This window comes from Lepidochelys olivacea (assembly GCF_965140295.1).
Source record: "Lepidochelys olivacea isolate rLepOli2 genome assembly, chromosome: 8".
Classification (NCBI taxonomy): domain Eukaryota; kingdom Metazoa; phylum Chordata; order Testudines; family Cheloniidae; genus Lepidochelys; species Lepidochelys olivacea.
Window position 1 is genome coordinate 74,909,363 of NC_140418.1, and position 17,039 is coordinate 74,926,401.

General features: G+C 40.0%; 1 protein-coding gene across 5 annotated transcripts in view; it reads left to right on the forward strand.

The window, feature by feature from the left end:
• The window catches only part of EVI5 (ecotropic viral integration site 5), a 125,481-nt gene that overhangs the window by 80,852 nt on the left and 27,590 nt on the right, over positions 1-17,039 (forward strand). For all 5 annotated transcript variants that reach the window (XM_084637795.1, XM_084637796.1, XM_084637794.1 and 2 more), the window contains one exon: positions 10,741-10,836. In XM_084637795.1, coding sequence (XP_084493921.1) covers positions 10,741-10,836 — 96 coding nt within the window. The remainder of the gene's footprint in view (positions 1-10,740; positions 10,837-17,039) is intronic.

A 17,039-nucleotide genomic window follows, 5' to 3' on the forward strand; every position in this document is an offset into this window, starting at 1 on the left:
CCAAACACCTGGACCTTAGATTTAAAAGGTCTGTGTGGCCTCGTCTCTCTCATTTGCTTCATTTCCATGGCTAGCTTTCCATGGGTTAAGGGATATTTCCACATTTAGAGTAACTTTCAGGATTCACTTTTTCTAAAACTTTAATACAAGGTAACAAAAAAAAAAAGTGTTTGGCAGTTCACACTGCCGAACACAGTTTTTGTTTGTACCAGGTCTGTTCTTTTTGGTCATATGGCCAATAATGGCTACAGAGATGGAAATATGGGTGTATGTAAGTGGCCTACATCATGGTCCTCCATCCTTCTGTTCCTGGCTCTGCATTCCTGTTCTGCTTGGAGGAAGCCCATTTTCTGGATGGTTGCTTAGGTCAGTCTCTCCACACCTTGAACCCTCACTAATAGGTAGTAGGGGCTATGTGCCTTCCTCACCGTAAAGGCCTTATAAACATGGTCTTGGGATTCCACATAAGATTGGTCACTTGCCTTTGGGGAAAGGTCAGGGAAAGCCAGGCAAATCCGTGATGAAGTCTGTGACATTTCAGCTATGAAACCCAATCTAAGTCTTGGGTGAGCACAGAGGCTTCATCACTAGTGCTGAGAAGTAAGCCTTTCAGTGCCAGAACTTTCTGTGCTGATGCAAAATCCAGCTCTTAAGGAGCCCATCTGTGTGGGTCTCAATATACAAAGAAACCTGTTTTAGGTTAAACTGTGTTCATTTCAAATGGGGGGGTTGGATGAGAGCTGGGAAAAGAATTCCAAAAATGAGGACCAAGAGAACATTGTGCCAGCAGCCTCCTTTTAAATCCATGGGACTCCAGTTCTCGTGCCTCCACTATCTATAGGGTGGCAGTGGTGCAGATACTCTCTCAGGTAGAAGTGTAGGTTGAACTGCTGGCTATTTACAGTCTCCTAAGCACTGACTCGGTTATCTGCTCCAAGTGAATCTGGCCAACGTGCATCAGATGTCCTCTGGACCCAGAGACTCATCCACACAGGGATTTCCAAGGTGGGTTCAGCTCCCCCAGTGGAGGAAAAGAATACCTAGCTTAGACACCCCCAATGGGATTCTGTTTATCAGAAGGAATTGTGGTGGCTGAGGCTTCCTGGTTCTCTTGTAACATTGGCTTCTGACATTCAGTGCCACAAGAGAATGCTTGTTGCAACACCAAGGGGCATTGCTTTTCTAGAATTCTCCCAAGTCAGCAGCACCAGGAAGTGTGGGGGTTGCATCCTGGAAGTGTGAACATGCAGAGGCAACACTCCTGGGGGGGTTCATTCATTGGTGTTCAGCTATCCTTGTGATACATGGATTTAATTTGATATTTGAGCATACGTTCTGAGATTCTTAAACAAAAAACACCCCACCAAAATCCTAAAAATGTTTAGACTCAATATTTTCTTAAACCCTTTCATTGTCCTGATAACATACACATTGCTTGCCAAAATTGTTTGCTGTAGATTGCCTCGTCTCTTGTAGATTTTAGTCTTCAGTCGTCTTATAAATGTATAGTGTTTAAAATAACACTCATTACTTGCCTAGAGACCAGATACTCTGCTTTGTGTCATGACCTCTACTAACACCACAGATTTTCTGTAATAGTGCTCCCAAAGAAAAACCCACATCCTACGTATAACCTTAGATTTTTGAGACCTATATGAAAAGAGAGATTACTAATTGCTTCTGTTATTTCCTTTAATGGTGTGATCTCTACCTTACAAAGACTAAGATTCCATTTAGAATTCACAAGTTCAATTCTGAAACAGCCCTGTAGTGAAGAAAAGATAATGTCTGTCAGATATAACCGGCAACTCTTTAAAAACAAAACAAAAAAAACTTTGATTAAAAAAGACACTTAGCATTTAGTACTGTGGCTTTATTTCAGCACAGAACCATGGGAAACTGAACTGAGAGTTCTGAGCTATTGGTATATTTAGCCCCAGGCAAGATGGTGGATGCAGCACACTTCCTTTCAGTTGCTTCATACGTGGTGATGACTTCTGAAGGAAGCTTCATCAGAAGTTCTGTTTTCACAATCTTTGTGGCCAAGGTACAGGAATTTCAGGGTGGGGACTTTAAAAAGGAGGGCAACAAAGAGCCCAGAGCACTACTTCTGCTAGAAGGTATGAAGTTGGCTCTGTGGTAGTTTCAGGTATATTTAAAAGTTAAGGGTTGGTTTTTTTGTTTTTTTTAATGGAATTAAATTGGAAAATAAGTAGTATGACTGTTAAGTACAGTACTCTTGTGTTTTGCCATCAAGCTCTACTTTGGGGCACAGTTTAAACTATTTTTCAGTATGCTGCTGTCTGTACTGACAAACTGAAGATGCATTTTAGTATGTTGGGGAAACTTAAAGCTTCTGGTAGCTGGGTAGCAGACAGTTTGAGAAAGTAGGATAAGTGCACTAGCTTGGATATTTCTGCTCAGCTAAGCAGTGAGATAGCTAACGAAAAGTTGAGAGCAAAGATTGGGATTCTTAAAGGAGCCTAAGGAAGTAAGATGCCCAGCTCCCATTGAAATTCAATTAATTTCCTTATTTTCCTTTTGGAAAATGGCATTTACTAGGTTTCAGAGTTAACACCATTGATGATGATGGTGGCAATTAACAGCTTTTAGCTCTCAGAGACATTAGTTTACCCTTTTTCACATTGAGTTATTCTTTGCAGCCATAAGGGCTATTAAAATGTAACTTTAAAAATAATTTAAATTCTTGATCAAAATATTACAACAGAAGCCCACAGCCAGAGAGTCACTGAATATATAGGGAGCTTGCTGGTGGTTAGGGTACCAGCTCTTCCCCCCCCCCCCCATTTTTAAAAAAACTATATTTATAGAAGACCTATATCTACTGTCTAGGCTTTTGGGCATACTTCATTGTTAAATGCAAAGTGATGCACATTAGAAAACATAATTCTAACTACACATACAGAATGATGGGTCTACATTAGCTGTCACTACTCAGGAAAGAGATCTTGGAGTCATTGGGGATAGTTTTCTGAGTACATGTGCTCAATGTGCAGCAGTAGTCAAAGTTAACAACATTAGGAAAGAGCTATAAGACAGAAAACGTCATAATGCCACTATAAATACATAGTACGCCACAGCTTGAATATTATGTGCAGTTCTGGTTCCCCATCTCAAAGTATTAAAATTGGAAAAAGTAGAGAAGGGTAACAAAAATGATCAGGGCTATAGAAGAGCTTCCATATGAGGAGGGATTAAAAGGATAGACTGTTCAGTTGGGAAAAGACGTCTGAGAGGGGATATGGTAACGGTCTATAAAATCGTGAATGGTCTGAAGGTGAATAAGGAAGTGTTGTTTTCCCCCTCACATAACACACACATTAGGGGTCAGCCAATGAAATTAATAGGCAGCAGGTTTAACACACAAAGTACTTCACATAACACACAGTCAACCTGTGGAACTCATTGCCAATGGGTGTTGGGAAGGCCAAAAGCATAACTAGATTCAAAAGAGAATCGGGTAAGTTCATGGAGGATAGATCATCAATGGCTGTTAGCTAAGATGGTCAGGGATGCAACCCTGTGCTCTTTGTCCCTGAACTTCTGACTGCTAGAAGCTGGGACTGGGCAACAGGATGAATCACTTGATTGCCCTATTCTGTTCATTCCCTTTGAAGCATCTGGCATTGGCCACTGTCAGAGAGGATAGTGGGCTAGATGGGCCTTTGGTCTGACCCACTATGACTGTTCTTAGGCTCTTACCATTTAAGAAAGCATAAATTAACTGTTTTGGCTGTAGAAGACTTGCCAAATGAAACATACTAACAAGTTTCAGAGTAACAGCCGTGTTAGTCTGTATTCGCAAAAAGAAAAGGAGTACTTGTGGCACCTTAGAGACTAACCAATTTATTTGAGCGAAAGCTTTCGCTCAAATAAATTGGTTAGTCTCTAAGGTGCCACAAGTACTCCTATACTAACAAGTGTAACTTCAGCAAAAGAACATTTATTGTGTTCTGTTTTTTTCACATCCCAAACCAACAAAAGTGTTCCTTATTTCTTTGGTCTTGCTAGGTCCTCCTCTGAAATCAGAAGGTCAGACACTATTCGTATCGCAACTTCAGTTGGGAGGCAGCAGTTTAAACTGTCATTTGAAAATCTTACTTGGGAACTGTTTGATGTTTTCAAATGTGTTCAGTCTTTAACCATTAGAATACTCAAGAACTGTATACGTATTCTAAACTAAAGGATGAGAACAAAGTATTACTGGGCTCTTGTCCTTCTCACTGTGAGCCAATAGCCTTCTGCTCTTCTTGTTTCTTTCAGTGTTCTAGTTCTCTTCAAACTTCAGTAGTTGAACTGCCATAAACCACAGCAGGTTCCCAGGCTCAGAGGGTTTGGTTGGGGGAAAGGGAACAGGCTGCATCCAGTAGAGACAAGAGTCTGACCCATTCCTTTCTCCCAGAGACTAGAAACCTTCCCTTGTCCTAGCACAATATACCCTATTGGCTTTTAGGCACTATACTAATCAGCTCTCTTAAGAGTTAAAAAAAACAGTTGATCATACCACAGGAGTGGTATGAAGATTGGCAGCAGCAGATAAGGAAGAACTTGGCTCACCAGAGAAGCAAAAGTGGTAGTAGGTAGTAAAAACTGTTAGGTGAGGTCCTCCTCACCCCCACCCCCAATAGTGAGAGCCAGAGGGTGCAGCAGCCATTTTTTCTGGGCAGTCCTCTTAATCCTGTAAATTGCTGTGGTAGTAACCTAGTTCTTGAGTCCTGAAGTAGATGGGTGCACCATCCTGAAGCTGTGGTGGCTGCCAGGACCCCATCTTCAGGTACTTGCCTCTTATGGGGTAGATTATGCTTGGTGGGGTGCCTGGACTAGTTGGTATGGGGTCAGTAAGGCTGCAGGGCTGGCATGCTTTTCTTCGTCCCTGCTTGTAGTAGATAGGGGTTTGCATTTGCTACTTTCTCTGAAGCAACCTCCTTCATCAGGAGCATGCAGCCTCATGACAGCAGTCTTTCTTCAGCCTAAAGATAACATCACATTATCTAATGCCCCCCATCCCCTCCACAAAAAACCCCAAAACCTGTCCCCTAGGCAAAGGCCAATTTGAGCCTAGTGCTTAATCCAGATCTGTCTCTAGTTACTAATTTGAGAAGGATAAACAGGTAAATGCACTAAGGCATCAAATCATTGTAATAGATTTAAGTTGTGCATTGTGGGGGAGAATAGCTTACATAACAAATTTAATGAAGTGTTACTGTCAGGAGTCCGTAACTTGGTTTCAATTCCATTCAGTACTTGTTAAAACTCCACTTTTCTTTTCAGTTCCTGTCCCATTTCCCTATCCTTTTCAACCTCCTCAGTTCCCTATCTGTCTATTTCAGTTCAGCATTAATTCAGGTCCCTATTACAGCTACCACTTCTCAAACCATACATTTTCAGCATAGTTCATGACTAGGAACTAAATGGAAAGATCAGTATTAAGATTGGAATTAATCCCCCAAAATAAGGTTTCTTTATAAAGCCAAGGCTGGTAAACAATTTTATTTTTCTCTAGAGCATTGCAGTAAAGAACCAAAGGTAAAGCCTTTGTGCAACTTCCATCTATAGGTCAACGAATGTTTAGAGATTCAGGGTGTTTGACCACCTTTGGGGCATGGGGGTAGTATCTTCACCAATCTCATTTCCTCAGTGGTAGCTAGATCACGGTCACAGCTTAGATATTCATCTAGAATTATGATGTGTAAGCAGAAGCCTAAGCTGCCTGGACACAATGTCTGATGGGTTTTAACTTTGCTATGGTTAGTGTTTTCTCAAGATACAAATCTGTATGGTATAATTTCATAAGAGATGGGGGGGAGGGGGAAATGTCAAATGTGAAGACACTATGGTGGAGTGGTCACAAAACTATAGTTAAGGTTGTGCTTTATAATCTAATGTTGTGTTAAAGCCCCAACTGAAACGGCACAGTTGTGGAAACAATTGAACCATTTATGGATGATCATCCTTGGAAACTTGCTGATGCTAAAGGACAAGTTCGTGAAAAAATTAGGCCTTACTTCGGTTTCTGCAATGGCAGTAGGAACTTCCTAAACTAAAAGTTTTCCCCACATCAGGATAGCAGGTGAGCGTATATATCAAGGTATTGTATCATCAGAACAGAAGATAATTCAGATAATTTTGACTTTTCTGAGGAAATGGAAAGGAAGGGAAAAATCTTTGGTAGATATAGGCTGTTGTAAACTTTTAAGCAGTTTGACGTAGTCATGGACTATCTGTACTGGCTTGTCCTTGTTGAGGTCCAGAATGTATACAGAATTTAACATGGTACTGTAAAGTTGTAAGGACAGTTGCACAATCCTGGTCAGTTATGGGCATCTGTGTAAATGATTCATTTTCTCTCATGAAATCTAAGATTTAAATAGGACACATTTTATTAGGTTTAACAAATCAATGTGTGCTCAAATCATATCTTAAAATGCAAAAGCTCCATCTCCTCCTAATCGCAGATATACTAAGAACCTTTGTCTTCTGTTCAGCTTTTCCTTTAGTTTTGCACTAGCTGTGCTGCCTTAAAATAGGAAGCCTGTTAACTGCAAGTCTGAAAAAGAACCTTAAATCGGGTCCCTCACAAATAGTTGCATTCCCCACCCCCTCCTGCTTATCAGAAGCTACCATATGGGAATTGCTAGAAAATAATTGAGATCAACATAAGTGAAAGAAAAAATTCTTAAAATATATCTGAATGGGGAAAAGCAATTTATCCATTTTATGAAGTTAAAAACTTAAATTTATTTTCTGCGTAAAATGCATTAGTGAGCTCTCATCAGTTTTGAGAAAATAATTTGAGTAAGAGGCTTTTATAATCACACCAAACTATAAATCGGATATTTACTTAAGTTTGTTTATGAAGTATAAAATTGTGTTTATGCCACTGATTCATTGGTTAGACTAGATTATTACTGTCTTTTTAAGGCAAGATAATTTTGGTAAGAATTTTAGTTTAGACTGATCATGACTGTAACTTCTTACGTAATGCCTAAAATGTTTTCCAACGAGTTGGTAGTACTTTGTATAACTTTAAATAGTTACGTTGGTGATGTAAACTGTCAGCCCTAATATTGGTAAATTTTGGTAAATTTTATTTTCAAAATGTTTAAATACATCGCTGTATTTTTTCCAGTGATGTTAGCCTAGTGGTACCTTACGTGACTAAGAACTCTAATGAAAATAACTCTCTCACTAGTTAGAGATAACATCAGCAGTCATGAAGGCCCTAGTACCTTGTCCTAACACCAGCTTTGTTTTTCCTTCCCTATGTCCTTGCAATTTATAAACTACTGAAGCTAGACTTAATCTGTTACTTAGTACAGCCACTAAGAGCAACAACATCAAACTTCTAGTGCTTTGTGTTGCAAGGGGAAGTTGCATCATTTTTCTCTGAGAAGTGACACTTGAAAATGGCACACAGGGAACCCCACAAGGTCAGCTACTTCCACATCATATGTATTTGGTGTATGAATATTTTTCTAGTTGCCAGTTCTACAGACACCATGAAATCTGAAAGATAAACTGGCATCTTTCCTTCCCTTGCATCACCAATAATGAAGGTTCTGCAGGCAAAATTATACCCTCAGTGAGAGCTGTGTACAGGTGTAACTGGCTGGAATTCTATAAATAATCCTGCCCACAAAGGAATGGAATCAGCTAATTCTGTCATAGCTGAGTTTGCTCTGCAATGTTCGCAGGAGTAAAAATCAACAAAAACTCACCTTAGTTACTGAAGTAAGCAGATTTGTTGAATAAGGTGCCATGTTCACACAGCTGTTTTTCGAAACAGAGCCCTCATTTAGTTTCCATATAATATTGTCATGGTTTAAATATACACTAGATTATCGTCCTTTCTGTTGAGTACAGAAAAACAAATTTCTTCTATTACAAGGAATTACTCTAGAAATACACTGGGCTGATTCTAATGGATTCTATTCTTGATCTGTAGTGGGAGTGAGTGATGTTATTGGGCTGTTTCTTTCCCACCTTTCAACCTATTTATTTACTCCTTCCACTTTGATGCATCAGTCCTCCAACAAAGGAGGAAAGTAAAATTTTGAAACTTCTGCTTATTTATATTAGAAATAGCAGGAACACTTTAAAGCTGCCATAAAAGGGACAGCCAGTTTTATTTGTGGGTGTTGTTTTTTTTTGCCCTTTGGGTTGCTTCTAAAACTAGACTGGCCAAAGCATTAAACCTCAAACAGCCCTGCACTAATTCAGGAAAGACTAGAGGAGCTGCCTTCATCTCATTTTCTGGCTCCGTGGCTGCTCATTCTGTGGGTAGATACATACTGTATATGGATTAGTCATTAGTCTAGTAATATATTCTGTAGTAGATACTTTACAGGTATTATATAATTAAGTACAGAAATTGCATCTATCAGTATTGTAGACAGAAAGTGATGGAAGCTAAAATTCAGTGTATCGTGAGACTCCTTCCTTAACTCGTGCCACAAAGAGGTTTGGAAGAAAGTACATGGATGTGAGCTCAGGACCCTGACCTTCATCTTACTAGCTTGGTATTTGTGTATATTGTGGTTTTTAATATTAAATTGTATTTCATATTTAAAAAATATTTAATATTTAATAGAGTCTTGGGGTGCAGGCTCCGAGGGCACTTACCTCAAGTGGCTCCTGGAAGTAGCAGCATGTTCCTTCTCCAGCTCCTGTGTGGAGGCAAGGCCACGTGGCTCTGCATGCTGCCCCATCCACAGGCACCGTCCCTGCAGCTCCTATTGGCACATGGCCATGCCACGGCTTCTGGGAGCCACGTGGTGCAGCCCCCAATTCAGCGCCCTGGCCAGAGCAGGGCCGGACTGCGTGGTGCAGCTCACAGGCTGGCTTAAAACGGCTCCGGGCCGCGGGCCATACTTTGCCCACCCCTGATGTAAAGCCTAAAATTCTACCAAAAAACTTCACACTTAAAATGCTCATCTATGCTTAAAAAAAAAGAGAGAGAGATAAATCCAAGGCGCTGTTAACATTCTCATTGCGAGAACACAGATTCAAATATAAAATTAATAAGCAAGTGGCCACCACTATATTTGGAACCAACATCACATACTGATAGTTTCCACAAGTCAAGAAAGCTGCATTTTCAGCTAGGCTATACTCCTCCATCCAGGTTTGAAGTCAGTGGGACTTATGCTCCAGAGTCACTTAGGTCCTTTAGAAAATCACACTTTTTGGTGCCTAAATATTGGGTTATGAGCCTAGAATTAGGCTTCTATTTTTGAAGAATTTGGCCTGTGTGTAAAAATAATCAACTAAATAGCTAGGAGCAATTTTGCTTTGAAGTGATTTTATGCCACTAAAAAGTTTTTAATAGCTCTAATGCTATATGCTGTAAACATTTTGTGTACATGCTTAACTTTAAACACATGACTACTAAGGTAAGTAAGATTCCTTCTTTAAATTTTCAGAATCAGGGAAGTAATTTTCAATGTTTGTTTTTTCCCTATAGTAGGTTAGTAAAAATCAAATAAGATGCTACCAGTAGTATGTTAATAAAAAGCATTCATAGTTTAGTTCATTATAAAGGTATAATCTAAAGTTGCAATAGCAAATTTCAAATTATTTTGACAGTCTCAACCTAATTTAATTCAATAACTAAAAAAAAAAAATATTTAAATTGCTCCACCCTATTTCTCTCCCACGAGGTTATAGGTTTGGCTCAGTTGGAAAGCAGTGGGGAAGGAACTCTTCTGGAGAGAAACTACGAGCTCTAGTGCTGCGAGCTCTCAGGCCTCCGAAACATCAACACTCCTTTGTTTTTAGGAGCTGTAGCGGTCTATGGAGTAAATGTGACAATTGACAGGTTCCTCCCACCCCAGGATGCAGGCACTATCAAAAGGGAGTTGGAGTGTAGAGACCTACCAACCCTCTCCCATACATACTTGGTTTTTTGACTTCTCCACTTCAAACACCTCCATACCCCTATATACCATAGGGGTTGAGGGCATCCCTGTCCCCTTCATACTCCCTGAAGCCCTCCTACACTTCAACAATGAAATTCCATAGTCAAAAACTTCATTTAAAAGTGATTAAGGTGTGACAAGTGTGATATCCTCTAGACACATCCAAAAAAGCAGGGATATGCCAGGTTACATTTCCTTGTCATTTGAAGGCAGAAGGAAGTTCCTTGTGATAATGCAGAACTTTCAATATCAGTGGAAAACTGTTGTATTGGCATTAAGGTACAGCTAACAAGTGTCCCAAACTTGATATTCTTTACTTTTTAAGAAGTTGCATTGAAGAGAGAGATCACACTTACATGAACCTTTTGTTCATGGACTTATTTTGGTTATATGCTGGCTTCCACACACTAAGCTTTAACTCTTCAAACTTCTCCACAGAGCTCTGCCTGTGTGCCGCAACCCTATACTGAGGGGACTAATTCAGTGTATGCTAATTAAGCCTTCAGACCCTTATTATTCTCTGCAGAGAATAGGTTATGGTGCGCTCTGTGTGTGTGTGGGGGGGGGGAGTTGCTGATCACGAGAAACTCTGACAACTAACTCATTTCACAAAGGCCATTGTACCGTCTTCAGATGGTGACATTATTCAGTTACTGCTACTCTAGGTGAGATTTAAATCCATGATCTAGAAGTGAAAAGCTCTGTCTTAAACCCCTGATTGTCAGTCTCCTGAAATAAGACTGTATTATAAGCATGAAGATTTTGAACAAGCTTTCTTTCTTTTTTTCTTTATAAAAAACAGAAAGAAGAAAGAAAAATTCAAGGGCAGCTTAATAACTCTGACTCTAACCAGTATATTAGAGAACTGAAAGATCAGATAGCAGAGCTGAATGATGAGGTAAGTGATGAAAAAAAGGCTGTCATCTTGCTCATTTATATCTTGTATCTTGTAACAGCATAGCAGTTCGTGCTGATTATGAGGACCTATTGCAGTTTAAAGATTTAACTTTTTCCACAGTAATATTTTTTTCACCTAACACTGTAAAAATTACATTCCAGTTTATTTAGTGAATATTGGTTAAAAATAAGGTATCAACATTTTGTCAATCTTTTTATTAATGTTAAAATGACCCAAAAACGTTACCTGCGTTTTTCCTAATTCTCATGAGCTTTTAGGAAAGGTGTATAATAAGCAATAGTTAATCATGTGTTGAAAATGTTACACTGCATTAGAAGCTCTTGTTAGCATTACAATAACTTCAATTCTTTATTTGCATGCTTTTTAAGGTGAAATAAATTAAACTAAACTGTACTTTGTGGTATTTACCGTTGAGAGGAAAGGTCTTTAAGTGGAAGTATTACTGAGATTGCTAAAAAAAAAGGATGCTTGCTTAATGTCAGTTAACAGATTTCTTTGTTTTAAAAATTGCCACAACTTTGAACCGATGAAATTCCTGACAGACTTCCTTAATATAAAGATTTTAGTAATTTTCTGTTAACTATAAAGATTCTGGAGGATTTTAAACACAAAAGGCTTGTATAACTAGGACTCTTACTGGTATAGTTCATTTGTGTCATCTCATAACATTATGGAGATATGCCTGTGGCTCTTTTGCACCATGAGTGTTTAGATAGATAGTCATCTTTGCTTCTTTTTTTTTTAAATACTGCTAATATACACTTTCCAAATAAACAAGTTTAATACAGTCAGCTGAAATCTTAAAGTTGTAGAGCAATGCAACCTGTTCTAGTGTTCTTTCTATTAAATAATCACACCACTTACTTACCATGATGCAGTTTTTTTTTTCGTAACGTGTACAAACTACTCTAGTAAACACAACCTTAAAAGGCTCAACCTTTTTAGGACCCATCCCTTGAGGATTATAATATAGTGGAGAATCTTGCACTGCTGTCTGTACTGTAGATAAAGGACTTCAGTCTCTAGGGCCATCAATCCAGCACCTTTAGCATGCACTAAACTCACTTAAAAATAAAGTTAAAATCAATACCCTGCATTAAAGAATGTTATGTTTAAATAGATACAGTCAACCTGCTTATGCCCTCAACCTTCTTTAAGGGAAGGTGAATTACTTCCAGAATCCTTGGAACAGGTATATTTTGCAAAAATGTTAGGAGTATCTAAGGAACGGCTGACTAGTTAAACTTGTAACTAAGACTGAACAAGTTCTGGGAAAATGGGAATGGGTGAAAAGAAGTCAATGAATTTCAGCACAGCTGTTTTTGGAAGAACGACGTTTGAAGTTAACTTTTCTTTGTCCAATATCTTGCAAAAGCTGAATGGCTAAGCAAAATTTTTGACAAAGCTATTCCTGAGTGTAGCAAACTACATTAGATGAAACTTAATGCACACTAAGGAACTTTTAGTGCTCACCCACAGCTTCCATGTGAGCCAGTTATTGTGCAACATGCTAGTGCACACTTGCAGTCCTCTGGTGCAGACTAATACATCATGTACACAGGTTCTAAGTCTCTACTAGTGGGTGACTGGAAATGAATTTATTTGTTCATTTATTTGTTCATTAGTATCAACTCTTAAAATACATTTTTTGGATAAATCTAATTTTTTTCCTTGCATGTATGTTTTTGCAGAAAAAATCTTAATGCAAGAGTGTCTTGACAAAATGATGAAGCAAAAATGATGGTTCAGATCCTCAGTGTTTAATCTTTCCTCTTTAAGATTAATATATTTTAGCAGGTACCTGTAAAACTATAGACCAATCCTTTATAAAATTTTGTACTGAAAAGAAAGGCCCTCTTTCTATATGGCCCAACAATGGCTACAAACTTTCTCCTTTAGCTAACTGATCTTTGGGTCTACTTCTCTAAAAGTTTATAGAAACGTTAAGAATAAACCTGCAAATTCATCTTCCTGAAGATAGGGCATTGTTGTACGTGATATGCTGACCACAGCCATTCAGCTGACTGATGTAAAACACATTCATTGGGATTAAGCAGACTTCACAGAAACTTTGTGAAGTTACTCCTTTTTAATGCATTATAGCTACATGACTTTAAATTAAGCGTACAAACTTAGAGCTGACTGGAAAACAGAAGTCCCTTCCCATGAAAAAGTTAATTTTTTTTCAAATGTTTTGTCCTGATGGAACATAATTTTTTTTTGCAAAACTGAAAATTTCTCTCAGAAAATTTTGGTTTTGCAAAAAGGGTTTTGTTTTTTTTTCCATTGGAAAATCATTTTGGTAACATTTTTAGACAGCTCTATATGAATGTAAATGCTGTTTTATTTATCGTACAGAAAAACTGAGATTAAGGGCCAGATCCTCAGCTGGTGTAAAGTGATAGAATCACTGAAGTCAATGAATCTCTACCAATTTATATCAACTGAAGCTCTGGCTCAATTCAGTTAGACTCGACTCTGGGTGGAATATGGGCATGGACACAAGTATTTGTTACTATGTGTGGGGTGGGGGGAAAGCTAAGCTAATACAGGTATTTATCTGGTAAATCTAGGTTTGCATCAGAAAATCTAGGTAAACTTCATTTTAAGCAGAAATAATTATACTGAATTGCTGTGTTTCAGACCATCAGATTATAGAACAAATCTTATTTTAAACTAAATCTTGTGTATCTAAATACTATTTCTGGAAAAAGTTCTGAGAGATTTATCTTTGCCCCAGGATAGCCCATTTGTACTAAAAATTGAACATCTCAGGTGAGAATTAACTTTAGAGGCCTACACCTGCCCCCACTGGACTGCTTATGTGATTATATAGGTGCTTAAGTACCTTACTGAATCTGGGTGTTGGGACCTACCAAGTTGTCATTTTACCATCATATTTTACTCAGTAGAATCCTTTTGTCAGGGGACTGACTTGTGTTACCACATTGGCACCAGCGCTTCAGCTACTTCTGCAGCCTAACTTCTCCCTCCTGTGTAAGCCCTGGAACTGAATCACAGTTCCAGTTTTAGTTCTGTGCCACAGGAAACCCCTTCTCTCAGCAACTCCGCTTTATGGAGGGATGGACATGGAAAAAGGGCCTGTGGCATATGACTGATACTGGCTAAAGGGGATCCACCCTAACCCTTTGAATATCCCAAGCTATTGAACTCTCGTACCCCATCCTCTTCGTCATTCGCCTTCAGCCGCATGGCATTCAACACTGGTAATAGCTGGCCCACTGGGGGTTGCCTTCTAGGGTGTGCTAGTCCACCCATAGACTTGTGTTCCTAGATGAGATGTTTGGGAAGTTACATTAGTCACTAAACTGTTCCTTATAATTACTGTGGGGATTATACTTGGAGAGAGCCCACTGCCACAGTTCTAGTGACCAGCCAGCTGCCTCTTCCCCCAGCACTGCAGAGGATCCTGGGATTTGCCTTGGTCCTCCTTTGGGTCCCCTTCTAATAAAATAAGGCGACCAATATAGCTTTTTAAAAAAAAAACAAAAAAAACCAAAAAACCTCTAAGAGGAACTCTGCTTCCTCTCAGAGTGATTCAGGATAAATGCATCAGTATCTCTGGTGTCAAACATTCTGGATTCTGAAAGGCTGTGAGGTTTTGCTAGGATAAGAGGGGAAAACCCAGGGAGGTGCTTCCCCTGCTAAGGTATCCCAAGGGAAACCTGTTCAGCATGACATAGCTTGTGTCTCAGGTGCTTTGTTTCTTGGAGGAGGTAGTGTATAGAAAGATCCATTCCTAAGGTTTATGCTTCCCTTTATCTTCTCCTGAAGAAAAAGCAGTAAAAGTTTGGTGCTGTCCCTAAGAGGACAGCACCAAATACCATCCCTTTTTTAAAAAGATTCTTCCCTCTTCCCCCCACCCCTGCTCCCCAATAGAGGGTACTATTTTCTCAGGCACCCTGTGGATAAAATATAGCATCACAGTATTTTGAGGAGGAGTTATGTCCTCTATTTCCATCTTCAAACCCTCTTTTTGTCCTGGCTTAAGGCCATTCATTAGCACATCTGCACAGCTACTACAGGTTTAAGAGCCTCACTGAGGCCAGGTCTATACTACCACTTACATCAATAAGTGGTGTGAATAAGCTATCCCTCTGAATGATGTAAGTTACACTGACCTGAGTGTTAGTGTGGATAGCACTATGTCAGGGGGAGAGCTTCTCCCACCGACATAGCTACTGCTTCTTGCGGAAATGGATTTATTTACACTGATGGGAGAGAACTCTTCATAGAGCATCTTCACCAGATGTGCCACAGCAGTGCAACTGCACCGCTGTAGTTCTTCTAGTGTAGATTAGCTCTTAGATAAAGCTTCTGTTGGGCCCAGCCATGATCAGAATTGGTATGGATGCCTCTCAGGGTTTGGGGAGCCCTCATGCTGTCATACTCTTGCCAAGAGAGATGGTTCAACAGAAGGCACAAAGAACATCAGTTGCCTGAATTGAGCCATTGGGAATGCCTTCAGATGCCTTTCTCCTCTCTTAACCTCATCTGCCTTCCTAATGGTGAGACAACAGGAATGCGAAGGCTTATGTAGACAGGCAGATGGGACCTGATGCTCTTCTGTATAGGAGGCATCCTCCAGAATCCTCCTTTGGGCAGAGAAGAAACAACTCTGCATTACAGCAGTCTGTCAGGGCAAGCTCAACACACAAGCCCATTGACTCAACCCTTACAACCTTTCCTCAAGGAAATGGGAATTGAACAGTAGGGTTCTCCACCAAGTGTTATCAGATGGGATGCTTGCTAAATTCTTATTTGCCTTCTGCAAAAACAAAAGCCTTGGATCTTGTCTGTTCCAGGCACTGGAAGAAATGGGTGTGGAGGACCGATGCCTTCTCATTCAACTATTCCGAATGTCAGGATTCCAACGTAAACTGAAGACAGGAATCACCCTTGTTGATCTGTCCTCTGCATATGACACTGTCTGGAGACAGGTCCGCCTCCTCAAGGTCTCCCGCGTCATTCACTGCCAGCAAACGATCAGTCTGTTGGCAGCAATGACTGGGAACTGCCGCTTTAAGGTACACCTTAAGAGTTCTTGGTCTACTGATCTGGCCATTAACTCAGGCATCCCTCAGAGCTCTGTCCTGGGCCCAGTAATTTTTAATCTATACACCGCGGATATACTAGTGATGGAGTCAAGAAATTCATGTATGCGGATGATATTGCCCTAGCTGTTTAGCATACAAGCCTCCATACAATCAGCTGCACCCTAACCTGAGATCTTCGCACAACGGCTGATTATTTCCAATGCTGGAAACTTAGGCTTAATCCAGCACACACACACACACACACCCCGGTAACTACTTTCCATCTGAACAATAAAATGGCTAATACCAAACTTGATGTGCAGTTCTGCTGTGAGAGCATCCGCCACAAAGCTAATCCAAAGTATCTTGGTGTTACACTGGACCGGAGTTTGACCTTTCGACAACACCTCGAACTCCTGCGATAAGGTCAGGTCTCGTGTCGCGCTTATCAGAAAATTGGCTGGAACATCATGGGGCTCCAGTCCACAGACCTTACGAACTGCAACAATTGCCTTGGTATATTCTGCAGCTGAATATTGTGCACCAGTGTGATCTTATAGCAGTCACACTGAACTCCTTGACACTCAACTCAGTCATGCTATGCACATAGTGTCAGGGATGCTCAAATCTACTCCAGTTGACTGGTTCCCAGTCCTATTGCACATCCAGCCTCCACAGATTAGAAGAGCTGCTCAGACAACTCACTTTCTTAATCATGTCAATGTAAATACGATGATCCCACTGCACCATGACCTGCAGAATCCACCAAAAACGAGATTAAAATCCCGCAACTGTCTATGGAACTGTATCAAGATCCTTACACCTAACTTTGATGCTGAGGCTCAGTGGAGAGTCTCATGGAGCATTTCGACCACTCAAACAGCTAGTCGTTGATCCTGTTAAAGCAAAACCTGGTGGTTCCTCATGTTGGAAAGACTGGTGCCTATTGAATCGCATCAGGACATCTCATGGGAGAAGAGGGTTTGTCCACATTAAGTGGAAAATGAGGCAAACACCTCTGTGACTGTGGTCACCAAGCACAAACAATAGAGCACATCATATCTGAATGTTCCTTTTGTTCTTTCACCAGGGGCCTGAAGGACATTTACCAGCTCACTGCTGCGG